Source organism: Protopterus annectens, chromosome 8.part0 (genome assembly GCF_019279795.1).
Source record: "Protopterus annectens isolate FY-2018-M chromosome 8.part0, PAN1.0, whole genome shotgun sequence".
Lineage (NCBI taxonomy): Eukaryota > Metazoa > Chordata > Ceratodontiformes > Protopteridae > Protopterus > Protopterus annectens.
The window spans coordinates 804,033,057-804,046,080 of record NC_056741.1 but is presented as its reverse complement, the minus strand read 5'-3'; the positions used below and the strand labels follow the sequence as shown (position 1 = coordinate 804,046,080).

Sequence of the window (13,024 nt, the reverse complement as noted above, 5' to 3'; positions counted from 1 at the left end):
ACTTATAACCAGGGTATCGCAGAAAGTCAGGACAGACAGGCCAAGGATGATGCTGATGGCTCATTACTGACCCAGCAACACTGGTTTTCCATCCTCTTTACAGTCAGTCAAGAGAAAATCATGACACCCCCCCCCTCCCTTCCTCATGGACCTTCAAACCCAGAACAAGGGATTTTGTCATCCATCCCAACCTGAAAACACTCAAATTGTCAACTTTGATGATTGCTTACTGATTCTGTTAGTACAATTGTTTTTTCAAAGGGCATGCTATCAGTATTAAAGGAAACAAGAAAACCAAGTGCCAGGAAATCATATTTGGCAAAATAGAAGAGTTTTTCTTTGTGTTGCAAGGCTAACTGCATTCTACTACTCCAAGCAACATTGGAATGGGTACTAGAATTACTTCTCCCTCCTCTAAAATCTGGATACTCTTATTCTAGTATAAAAGTGCAGGCCTCCGCTATGTCTGTCTGTTTTCCCATGTATCGTTCTGCATATGCTCACCCCTGTATGAAACTATTCTTTAAAGGGGTCTTTGGTCTTGCATCTTAAGCCACCCAGGTGTGACCCAATACCCTCCTGGGATCTAAATTATATACTGGAAAAACTAGTAGTGTCATCCTCTCAGCCAGAGGGCTCAGCACGCATCGAATTGCTTACATGGAAAACAGCCCTGTTGCTGGCACTCACCTCAGCCAAGTGCATCTCCAAGCTGCAAGTCCTAATGTGCAAACAGCCCTTCCTCATTTTCACTAGGGCAGAGTCACCTTGAACTGTCCCCTCCTCCTTGCCCAAAGTAGTGTCAGAAGTCTTCTTTAACCAAGCTATGCATCTTCCTGTATTCTTTATTAATCCATATAACAAGGAGGAGAGAATATTTCCCTCTTTAGATGTACACAGATAACTAAGATTCAGCTTACACAGAACAAAACTCCCAAAACAGATCCAGTCAGCTTTCAGTGGCTTTTGCAGAAGGTAGACAGGGAAGACCAGTGAGAAAACAGATCTTTTCAAATTTCAAAGTGGATTGCCAATTGCATTACTTTGTTATTCTTGCCATGGTAAATGAGCTGCAAGCAGAGTCGGAGCTCACATAACAAGAAAGAATTCTACCACCACAGCATTTTTAAAATTACTCCTACATAAGACTATCCTAGAAGCAGCGATTTGGTCCTCTGTACAAGCCTTCACCAAACATTACCATATTGGACCCATATCCAGTGCTAGAGGTAGGTTTTCTGTGCAATTCTGCAGGCCTGGTTTCCCTTGCCCAGAACCCTATCCAACCTCCCCCCACCCCCCAAAAAATCGACTATGATGAGGTAACTATTTGAAATGATGAGGTAACCATTTGAAATGTTGGGATCCATAAGCAAGTCATAAAATGTGGAGACTGAATGGCTCAAAAGAAAATTTATTAATTCCAAGATGGCCATTTCCAGGATACTCCCTTTTCTCAGAGGTATGGCAGTCTTTGAGTTGGTATATATATATATATATATATATATATATATATATATATATATATATATATATATATATATATATATATTTGGGGTGCCCCCCCCCACATCTGGGTGTGTAGGGAGGCTTGCCCTCCCTTCCCTGTAAACAAAAAAAAAAATCTTACCCGAATAAGACTAAAGATTTCAGAAAATTTGACCAACGTTTCCTTTGATATTGTGAAAAAAGGTCAGACTGAGCAAATCATTTCCAGATGGTTGTCTCAGGCTGCTCAGTTTTGTTACTTCACCCATGGCACCCCCCCCCCGAATGACAAGGCTCAATCTACCAGATGTACAGCTACTTCTTGGGCCCCTTTGAAAGGGTGGATTATAGAGGCAGCTACTTGATCCTCATTTAATTGCTATTAGCTTCATTCATTTTTCTGAGCTACAACAGGATTTGCCAGAGCTATTCAAGGTCTCCTGGACTCTAGCCCTTCTCCTTCCACCCCTTCTATCTAAGCACTGGCAAGTGTCCCATGTAGTTATGGCTATTGCAACAGTGATTTAATGTCGAACATACTACAGTTATGGAACTTAACTTACCATAATAGTAGATGTGTGAACAGATCACTGCTGCAGTATTTGCAGCTGCCCTCTATCCCTCATTTTCCTGCAGTTCCAATGACTAGATTGGGGTATTCCTCTTTTTGGTTTGACAAGACAGGACATAACTTTGCATGAAAGTTTTATGTTAGAGCTGTAGGCTTCAGCATTATTATTTAGGGCAAGAAAGCTTTTGGTACGCACATGTTCCATTTTATACCAACACTTAATGTTGTTCTAAGAGTGAATGTACTTGGTGCAAGGAAAGAGCCCAAAGCTTTGTAAACTGGCTATTTGTCTGATATCCTTGGCCTGATGCATCCCATAAGGTTATGGCTATTGTGATGGTGTTCTATTCAGACATCTATTACTGTAAGTTAACTTGCACACCTGTACTCTTTGTGGAGAAATTTTACTAGGAAAGATGATGTTGGGAGTATGTTGAGTGTCCAGGGTATCAAGAGTATAATCAGAATGTTTCCACAGTTAAAACTTGTTTGCGTGTGCTACTGCTGTGATTTAACGGATTTTGTGTAGGAAGTCAGATGAATTTGAAAGTTTGTGTTGAGTAAAGTTGACTGATCCTTGAGGACCCATTGTAGTCATAACCCTAACTTTAAATGTAAGGGCAAAGGCTACATCTGGTATTCCTGGGCATGTTTTGGGGGTAAGGAGTCGACCACCATATCACTGAGAGGTGATAAGAAACTAGAGTATGTGGAGGAAGCACAGGCTTAAAGGTATGGGTATAATCATACACACTCCATGCAGACAGTAACTCTTGGTCAGGAATGAGCTGTGGTGCAGGAGCTGTGAGGCTACAGCATTATCCAATATGTTTTGAAGCAATTCATCCCTGTATTCTTTTGGGTTCTTCACCACTCTGTGGTGTCCACAGTTCCATAATTGTCTTGTCCTCTGCATTTTCTTGAAGGCTGACACAAGGGTTACTGTTTAGCAGCTTGAATTTGTTGTCACATAGTTGGTCATTCACCTCCATGCTTCCAGTAATATCTACAGATCTAATGACTTTGCTTATAACTAACCAGATTTTTTTTTACCTTGTTTGATGATTGTTTGTCTTCTTAAAATTGCCCAGTTCTTTTCGTATTTTATTTTTCAGATCTGCTGGTGTTGAACAACTCATGTATATTAAGGAGGACCTTATAATTCCACATGTAAGTATCTGTCTGGAACTCAGATTTACAGAACTCCGCAAACCACTTCATTTTATATTGCATTTCAACGGTGTTTTAATCCTTTTGGCCATGTCCATTCTGTGCATCAGTGGTAGTGCTGCATCCATATCAGATGGAGCCAATGTCTGTTTTGATGTATGCTACTAAAGACGAGATGACATTAATTTTGGATATTGGTAGGTCTAACTTCTCTACTGAAGCTGTAAATTTTGAGTGTCCTTCAGCAACCACTTTTCTCTCTTAACTGCTTGTCAGTGTTATCTTAGGAAGTTTTATGTTTTTTGTGATATTCCAAGGTGGACGGTTTTTCTCACATCTGCCACTATGTTGGTAATTTTAATAGTTGTTTGTGATACTTTTGTACGGTGCTGAAGATGAAGGAAATGGAGTTGTCCATTTAAAATGGTTACAGATAAAAAAGTCACTAACTGAATAAGTAAAGATGTTCCTTCAACAGAGTACCATTAGCACTTACAAATTAGTCTAGCTGTTGGTGGTGTAGTTCACGGGTAATACAGTATAGGCTGTCCCTGCTAGAAGTCAAGTTTAACTGGATCCACTGATGAAAAAACTCTCTCTTCCAGGGGACACGAGGAATAATGTTGAAGATGGTAGTACTTCCATAACTCTATTGATGGATACTACTTTTGCTTAATACGCTTAACTCCAGCACCCTTAAAAAATGGATCTGGAGATGGTGCTTCCCTTTCAAAAATTGCAGATAAATTTCTGTTTGTGTTATGTATAGAAGCCTTAACTGTGCAGTTCTGAAATACCACTTCAAATTGGGTAATCCCAATCTGCCCTGTTCTACTGGAAGAATAAGCTTATCCCACTTTATTCATGCCATTGTCCCTCCCAGATAAAGTCCTTCAGCTCTTTATTCATTGTTATCTGTAACTTCTCTTTTTGATAAAAATATGCCTGACCTGTGTATAAGACTAAAGGGACTAAAAACATTTTGACTGCTTGTTTCTTACTGTCCATATCCATATAACAAAGCTTCCACCTTCTCAGTTTTTGTATTATCTTTTGTTTAGTCTCTTCCCACATATCCTTAGCTGCCACACCAGAATAATTTGTAATCCATACTCCTAAATACTTCATTTTGTCATGTCTACATAAGTATGGATACTGCTGAACCAACTTGTGTGGGTACATAATTTACCACTATTGCCTTTGTTTTAGCTTCATTAATTTTGTACCCCGAAAGTATTTGAAATGGTCTCAAAATGTTCCATAACACTTGTCCACTATTGAAAACAAATTCTTAAAAAGAGGAACTGTGTCCATGTCCATTTTGCTTTGGTCCTCCAAAGGAATTGCTAGTTAGCACTGCAACCAGTTGCAGGACTGCAGGCTTTCAAGGCAATGTTAAAAGGCTAATCACCTCACCCCTTGTGTAGTAGCAGTAGCTGTGAACATCCCAGGTGAAGTAGGGATTATGAACTTTGCAGTGTTCTCCGTATGTGATTTGGACATGAATGATAAGAGAGATGAATCTCAGAGCAGTTTTGCTATGGATTTAATAAAGCTGAATCTGGTGTCTCAAGTTCCTAGTTGACCCATTTAATTTAATGACTGAGGATGATGCTAAAAATTTGAAGTAGATAGGATTCCCTTTCCTCTGACATAAGCTTCTACTTGTGACAAAGGCTGTTCTTTTAGCAGTAAGCTCAATAGAGAAGTACTGGTAGATCTTTACTAGCGACCATCTAAAATGAAAACCTTTACTTTTTTGATGGCTTCTAGAATTTGTTTGTCTTTGTTTACCAGGAAAGTCTGACTGGGTAATACCAAATGTGATGTTTTCAGTCTCGCCTTTATTCTCACTGATGGGTCAGATCCGATCCATCTCGGCCATTTCAAAAACTCGAGGTCTTTAGCAAAGCTCGTGGGCATCCTTTTTTACCCATAATGCAACCCTTTAGCTTCCCCAGATCTGCGAAGAAAGTTCTACTAGCAAGCTCTGGGCCAAGTGTTTCTGTTGTTATGTTATAGTATCTCTCAAATTTTCGGTTAGTTTAGTTTTTCTATTTAAATTGTTTTATACACCTTTACCCTCTCTTAATTCCCTTTTAGAGTGAGTGTTAGGCATGTTAGTTCTTTTGCTTCTTACTTTCAGTTGTTAACGTCCCTTTAACTTAGAGGAAGTCTAACATCCGTTTAAGTTAGAGGATGTTTCTCCTTTTTTCCTGTCTCCCTTTCCTTAATTTCTCAATTTATTTAGAGGGCAAATATAAAGTTTTGTTTCTCTTCCAGGAGACCATTTGAGTTGGAGGACTGCTTGTGTGGATTTACATGCTTGTGTCTCTTCTTTCTCTCTTTTGTTGTTGTAGGATGCCTCAAAAGGAAGGGAAGCCTCTTGGCTTTAAAAGTGTGAAAAATGCAGAAAGAAGATGCCTCTTAGCGATTCACACACTGTGTGTATTGCTTGGGGCCTCTTCACCTGCAAGAATCCGTGCTCCATCTGCTGTGGATTTAACCAGAGAGCGCTGATGAAGCACAAGAATAAGCTTAATCTGAAAGGGTTAATAAAAACTCCCTTTTTTGAGGCTATATCCCTGGAATTGTCTTCTAAATCTGAAAATCTGACAAGTTTGAAAAATCAGAGAAATTACAAAAATGTTCTGCTTCGGTGCCAAAACTGTCCTGCTTCGGTGCCAAGATCCTCCTCTGAGCTGAAGCAAAAAACACCTAGACTGGTCAGCTCCAGAGGAGCCTACGGAGCAGACAGCTGATCTTAGATCCAAGGCTTCTTCGAAGCAGTTGGAAACCTCAGCTCCAAAATCTATCTTGCCTTCTGAATTCAGGTATCGGAGCCGATTGCTTTCTTTGGAGCCAGTCCCGTCTTGGTTCGCTTCACCATTTTTGACCAGGTCTAGACCCTTACTACCCGGACCACCAGGAGTCCGTCTGCTGAAGATATGGATAGCGTGGTGCAGAGGTTACTAAAGACACCGGCCTTGGCCAACTTATTGGATCCGAGTCCAAAGGAATTGAATTAGACACAACCTCCCCCTTCGGTGCCTGCTCCTTTTCCGATCCATCCCTTGGTTTTGGAGCTCAAAGATTCCGACATCCATCTTGTGTCCATGTTCGGTCTGGGACCCATTGACTCTTTGAATCCGATATCTGCCCAGAGTGCTTCTGTCTAGTTGAAGCAGATCATCTTTGGGAGCCAACACTCTCCATTTGGTCCTCCGAGCTGGTTCGGATCTTTCCGGATCCTTCCCTGCCTCTGGGGGCTTCAACGAGGGTGAGTTCGGCTCCTACCTTTGCTTCTGAGCTTCTGTCTTCTGCTCTGGAGGGGTCTCTTGCGCTGAGAAACCTGGCAAAAGTTAACAAACGACAAATGGGTACAGGACATTATACCCAGAGGATGCATCATCCCCTTCTATCCCGCTCCCTTAAATCAGTCAGTTCTAGACATTCCATGCAGTCAGAAGGAACAGGCAATATTAGAAATCCAAAAGTTGCTAAGAAAGAGTCACCCAAGAAGTCCCCAGACCAGAGAGGATCCGGAACTTACTCAAGATTCTTTTTAGTTCCAAAGAAAACAGGTGACTGGAGACCCATTTTGGACCTCAGCAATCTGAACAAATCTGGGGAAAAGACCAAGTTCTGGATGGTAACACTGCAGTCGATACTTCCATTCCTGGAAAAAGACAATTGGATGTGCCCTGAAGGATGTGTACTACCACATTTGAATGGAAAGGCGATCCAGATGATACTTGTTCTTCCAGCTAGGAGCCAGGCATTTCCAGTTTTGGGCTCTGCCCTTTGGTTTCACTACAGCCCCCATAGTGTTCACCAAATGCATGGCAGTAGTGTCAGCTCACCTGAGCCGCTGAGGATTCCGGGTGTTTCCTTGTCTGGATGACTGGCTCATAACCTCCCCAACCAGGCATCCTCTACTACAAGCCAGGGACTATACTCTTCAACTCTGTTCCTCATTACCATAAACTATAAAAAAAAATCTGCTCTAGAGCCTTGTCAAAACTTAGTCTTCATAGAAGCAGTGATGGATACAACCACACTGGTAGCAAGACTCCCACAAGACAGAATAGATGACCTCCGCCATTATGTGAGATTGTTAATCAGGAAGATGTGAGCCTCTGCAAAACTGGTTCTTCAGGTAGTGGGGAAAATGGATGTGTCAATTGTACTCATTCCCCTCGTTCGTCCCCATATGAGAATAGTTTAGTGGTTACTTTCCACACAATGGTTGATCCTGGAACTCCCAATGTCACACAAGATCATGATAACCAATTCTTGCAAAAAGGATCTCCAGTGGTGGATTCACTCTCCCTTAGTGTGTTAAGGCAATCACTTCACCCCCCCCCCCTCAACCACAGGCCATGGTGACCATGGACGCTTCCCAGATAGGGTTGGGGGATATTATCTAGGGAAGACTGTTCAAAGCATCTGGCAGGAACACGAGGCATATTTGCACATAAACGCCCTAGAGATGAGGGTGGTGCTTTTAGAGTTGCAAGCGTTTCAAGACACACTCCCTCTAGGAACGATAGCAATCCAGTCGGACAGCATGTCTGTAGTCTGGTACATAAACAGGGGGGAACCAAATCTTAGTCCGCTTGTCACGAAGCTATGAGGGTCTGGCAATAGGCAATGGCCTCCAACCACTTTCAGATAGTAACACACATCCCAGGGAAGTCCAGCATGATTGCAAATAAATTGAACAGGGCCATTTTATGGCCTCACGGGTAATCCCTCAGTTAGAAAGTTAAGGAAGGGATCCTCTGGAAATGGGGCCAGCCATGCTAGAGCCTCTTTGCATCACATACCATTGCCAAATGCAGCAACTACTTTGCCCTGATCCCTCCCACAGGGGAGTCATCAAGGGATGCACTTGTTCACAATTGGCCTCCGAGACTTCTTTATGCCTTTCCTCCAATCCCTTGTTTTTGCAGAAAGCAAGTTTGTTGAAGACTTCAATAATCCTGATTGCTCCCTATTGGCCTTGTCAAATCTGGTTCCCTTTCTTTAGCCTCTCCTTTTGGGACGAACCATGGATTCTGGACCCTGCTCTGAACTTTCTGACTCACCCGTCAAGAATGGTTCATCCCAACCTGGACAGTCTAACAGCTTGGCTGCTCCAGATGTTCTTCGTGTTTCACTGTTGCAGTGATTACCATTGGGTTATCCTGCTGGCAGGCTACCCTCAGTCGGCCTGAATTCCAAAGTCTAGGTCCGGCATCGGTTGCTGTCGCCTCTTCCCTGACGTCAGTGCACCAGAGGTATAAAAGATGCAGCTGACGCCATTTTCCTCCGTCTTTCTTTCCGCGCGGTGCCCGAAGCAAAAGCAGTTTGCAAATGCCAGTCGGCGGACTCCTGAGATTTTCAAATTCGAATTTCAGATCCGAAGTATTCATTAAAGCTAAGTACTCCGTTGGGGAAACTTTTTTTTCTTGCTCCAGACCGATGTCAGAAAAAGTTACTAATTGTATTTCATGTGGGAAGCAAATACCTCATAAGGACTTTCATTCTTACTATATTCCTTGCCTAGGCCCTGACCACAACGTTGCTAGTTGTCAGTTTTCTGCTTGATTTAACCAACGCAGTATTAAGCTTCGGTACGATTTTGCATTCCATTACTTTGGCAGAAGATTTAATTATATAATGCCGTCGGAGCAGCTGACTACCAGAGTTTATAAAAAGCGCAAAGAAAAAGAAAAGGACAGGCATCTGTGATCCAAAACCGACGACGAGGCTTCCGCTAGGCCTGTCGCCGGTTCGCCGGTTCTCAGTGAGGCGCTTTCGCAGCCCCTGACGCCCTCTACCTCAGAGCCACAGGCCGCTTCCGACTCCCACGTGGAGCCGACTAGGCCGCTGGAAACTCAAGGTATTGGACTCTCGGAAACTATTCCCTCAGATGGGTCCGGAGCCACTGAGCAGGCATCGGCTTCTGAGGGTGTTTTCAGGCCTACACAGTTATATGTGAAACCTACTTCAGCTACAAAGGCAAAGACTAAAGCAGCTCTAAAGACAAAGAAATAAGTACAGCATTCTCCTGGACAGGCCCCCATGCCTAAAAAAACAGATGCTTAAAATGGCCGAAGACCTAATTACTTTGATCAGGGGTTCCCATCCCCCTCCTGATAAGAGGCCTAGGCAAGAGACAGAATACAAATCTTCAGACCAGGTGCCCATTTCCTCTGATTCCTCCTCTGAACAGGAATATTCTATTCCTCCCTATGAGAATTCTGATGTTGAAGAATCTATCCCTTCAGCCTCTCCTCCTGAGGATTATTCTTTTGGGGAGACACTGCATACTATGAGGGAGCATTTCCACTGGGAGAGCCAAGATTATTCATAATCCAAGAAAAGGCTCAGAGACTTCCTTTTATTGCCTCAGCACAGGCCCCTTGCTATCTCACCTATTTTAGACATTGTAGATGATGTATTTTCAGAGTCCAGTCTATCTCCAGACACTTTACCATCAGCCCCTGTTAAGCCAGACAGATACTACAGGGTTCCGGACTCTCATAAATTTCTTTATAAAAACCCTGCTGCTGACAAAGAAACCATCTCTCAGGGTCCCAAAGGGGTCAAGGCTTCCACTGCAAAAAACCCTATCCCCTCTGATAGGGATTCTAGGGCCCTAGACAGATGGGGTAAAAAGATTTATACTTCTGCTACCTTGGCTGTAAGAACTTTAAATTGCCAATTTCATATGCTTAAATATCAGCAATATCTTATGTCACAGCTTAAACAGAAAATGTTGACAAATTCAGAATGTGCTGAAAACAAAGAAATGCAGGATTTATTGCATGCAGCTGAACAAGTGGGGAAACATACTTTGCATTGTGGTTTTGATTCTCTGGAGGCCTCCTGCAGGGCCACTGTGACAGGTTTTGTCATTAGGAGGCATGCTTGGCTAAAAAAGAAGAATTTGCCTGATCATGTTAAAGCAAAACTATTGACTGCTCCATTACAGCATGATACTTTGTTTGGTGTTAAAGCAGAAGAGGTGTTGAAGAAAATGGAGGACAAAGCTAAATCTATGCAAACAGTCAAGGATTTTTTGCAGGTACAGCCTCCCAGATTTAGTAGAAACTGGCCTACAAAGAATTGGTCCTTTCCAGTGTCAGACAGGCCACAAAGGGGCAGATACAGACGCCCTAGAGGCAGATCCCAGCCCCAAAGTTTGTACAGGTCTAAACAATGGGGTGCTTCTACCTCCAAAACTGGAGAAGACAAATCACAGCCATACAGGAAACAGTCCCAATGACTTCCCCCTGCCTGCGCCAAGCACTTATCTTCTGGCAGCACCTTTAGGGGGAAAACTAGCACTTTTTTCTCAAAATTGGCACATAATAACCCATGACAAATGGGTCTTAAACATAGTGTCACAAGGCTACAAGTTTCACTTCCATACCCTGCCAAAGGCAAACGGTTGGCCAGACCTGCCAAAACATCAGTGGGCAGAGGCACAAAAACAAGTCTCATCCCTCATGGACATGAGGGCCAGTCAACAAGTACCAGAGCAAGAGCAGGGATAAGGATTCTACTCCAGAATTTTCTTAGTACCCAAAAAGGACAAAGCCTGGAGACCAATACTGGACCTATCTATTCTAAACACATACCTGGATATTCCAAAATTCAAAATGTTGACTCTACAGCAGCTTCTGCCCATATTGGGCAAGAAGGCTTGGCTTGGGTCTTTAGATTTAAAAGAGGCATACCTGCATGTCCCAATCAGACAAACATGCAGAAGATACCTCAGATTCAAAGCTGGCTCAATGCACTACCAATTCTCTGCATTGCCCTTTGGCTTATCTACTGTGCCCGGGGTCTTCACAAAGTGCCTGGCACCAGTAATTGCATACTGCAGACAAAGAGGAATACAAATATATCCTTACTTGGACGACTGCCTCATTCAAGCAGAGAACAAGGACATTCTGCTATAGCATCTGGCGTTTGTAAAGAGATTACTACCATGCCTAGGGTACACAGTCAACGAACAAAAATCAAAACTAGTACCCTCTCAAGAGATAATATTCCTGGGTGAAGCTTAAATACAACTGCCCAGATGGCTTATCTCATGCCAGACAAACAAAGGCAACTGACTACCTATTTCAAAATGTTGGCAACAAAGGCCCAGTTATCTGCAACAAAAATTCTGCAGGCTTTGGGCTTCATGGCATCCTGCATTCTACTAATTCCATATGCAAGACTGCATATGAGGAAACTTCAATGGTACCTAAAAAGTGTTTGGACTCGACACTGCCACAGCCTGGAAACAACAGTTACTCTCATACCCTGCCTACAACAGGAGTTTTGATGGTGGACGAAGGCCTGCCACCAGAACATGGAACAGCCATTCACTCTACCCCGAGCCACACAGACATTAACAACGGATGCTTCGGATTATGCCTGGGGAGCCCACATGGCAGGAAGATGTATTCAAGGCACATGGTCCGCAAACCAAATGCATCTACATATCAATCAAAAAGAGATGCTAGCTGTTCAAAATGTCCTGACAGCCTTCAAGGACCTACTACATCCAGGACAGCTACTGATAAAGACAGACAATAACCACGGTCATGTAGTATATAAACAAGCAGGGAGGCACTCATTCTTGCCCCTTTTGCAGACTAGCCATGACTTTGTGGGACACAGTATTGACTTACCAAGTACATCTGCAGGCACAATTCCTGCCAGGAAAGATAAATACTCTGGCAGACGAACTAAGCAGAAACCTCATGGATCCCCATGAGTAGAAAGTGGATCCACAAGTCTTCAGCATGGTAACAAGGAAATGGGGATGCCCGGACATAGATCTATTTGCCTCACCCCACAACTGCCAACTAAAGAGATTCTGCACAAGGACTTTTCACAGACAAGCATGGAAAGTGGATGCCCTATCTTTCAGCTGGAAAAACTTAACAGTATATGCCTTTCCTCCTCTGCCTCTCATCCCCAAGGTACTCCTAAAGGTCAGACAGGAGAAGCCGAAAATTATACTGATTGTCCCAGACTGGCCACACCAGTACTGGTATCTAATCCTAAGGAACTTGTCTCGATGCCCAGCCTGGACCTTACCTCAAGTGCCTCATCTACTGTCCCAGCAGAACTATTAGATCCTGCACAGCCAACTCAAGACCTTAAATCTGGCAGCATGGCGGATAATGTAGTCATACAAAACACACATCTCACTAAAGCGGTGATGGATGTCATTTTGGAAACCAGGAGGCCTAGTACTATAAAATCCTGTGCTGGAAAATGGAAGGGATTCTGTGCTTGGAACCAGGCACAAGGAATTGACACAGCTGTTCCAAATATTCCTCAGATTTTGCAATACTTGACTGAGATGCTGGACAAAGGCCTATCCTTTTCATCTATAAAAATCCATGCCTCTGCCATTTCGGCTCATTACAATACAGAGCCTTCAATCTTTTTTCATCCTTTATTAAGGCAGTACCTCAGAGGGGCAAAGAATTTAAGGCCTCCAAGGAGATCACCAATACCTGCATGGGACCTCAATTATGTCTTGGAAAAACTCACCCTGCCTCCTTTTGAGCCAGCCGCTACAGCTGATATAAAGTTTTTATCTTGGAAAACAGCTCTGCTCCTTGCAATAACTTCTGCAAGACGAGTCTCAGAGCTACAGGCACTCATGGCTGTAGAACCTTTTATCATTTTTTATCCAGACAGGGTTTCTCTGAGGACAAACCCGACTTTTATGCCTAAGGTAGTGTCCAGTGTGGCCCTTAACCAAACTATTCATTTGCCTACCTTTTATCCAAA

General features: G+C 43.1%; 1 protein-coding gene across 1 annotated transcript in view; it reads left to right on the top strand.

The window, feature by feature from the left end:
* FAM50A (family with sequence similarity 50 member A) overlaps nt 1-13,024 on the top strand; it is a 575,383-nt gene that overhangs the window by 378,503 nt on the left and 183,856 nt on the right. The window contains exon 9 of the mRNA XM_044080267.1: nt 3,175-3,229. Coding sequence (XP_043936202.1) covers nt 3,175-3,229 — 55 coding nt within the window. The remainder of the gene's footprint in view (nt 1-3,174; nt 3,230-13,024) is intronic.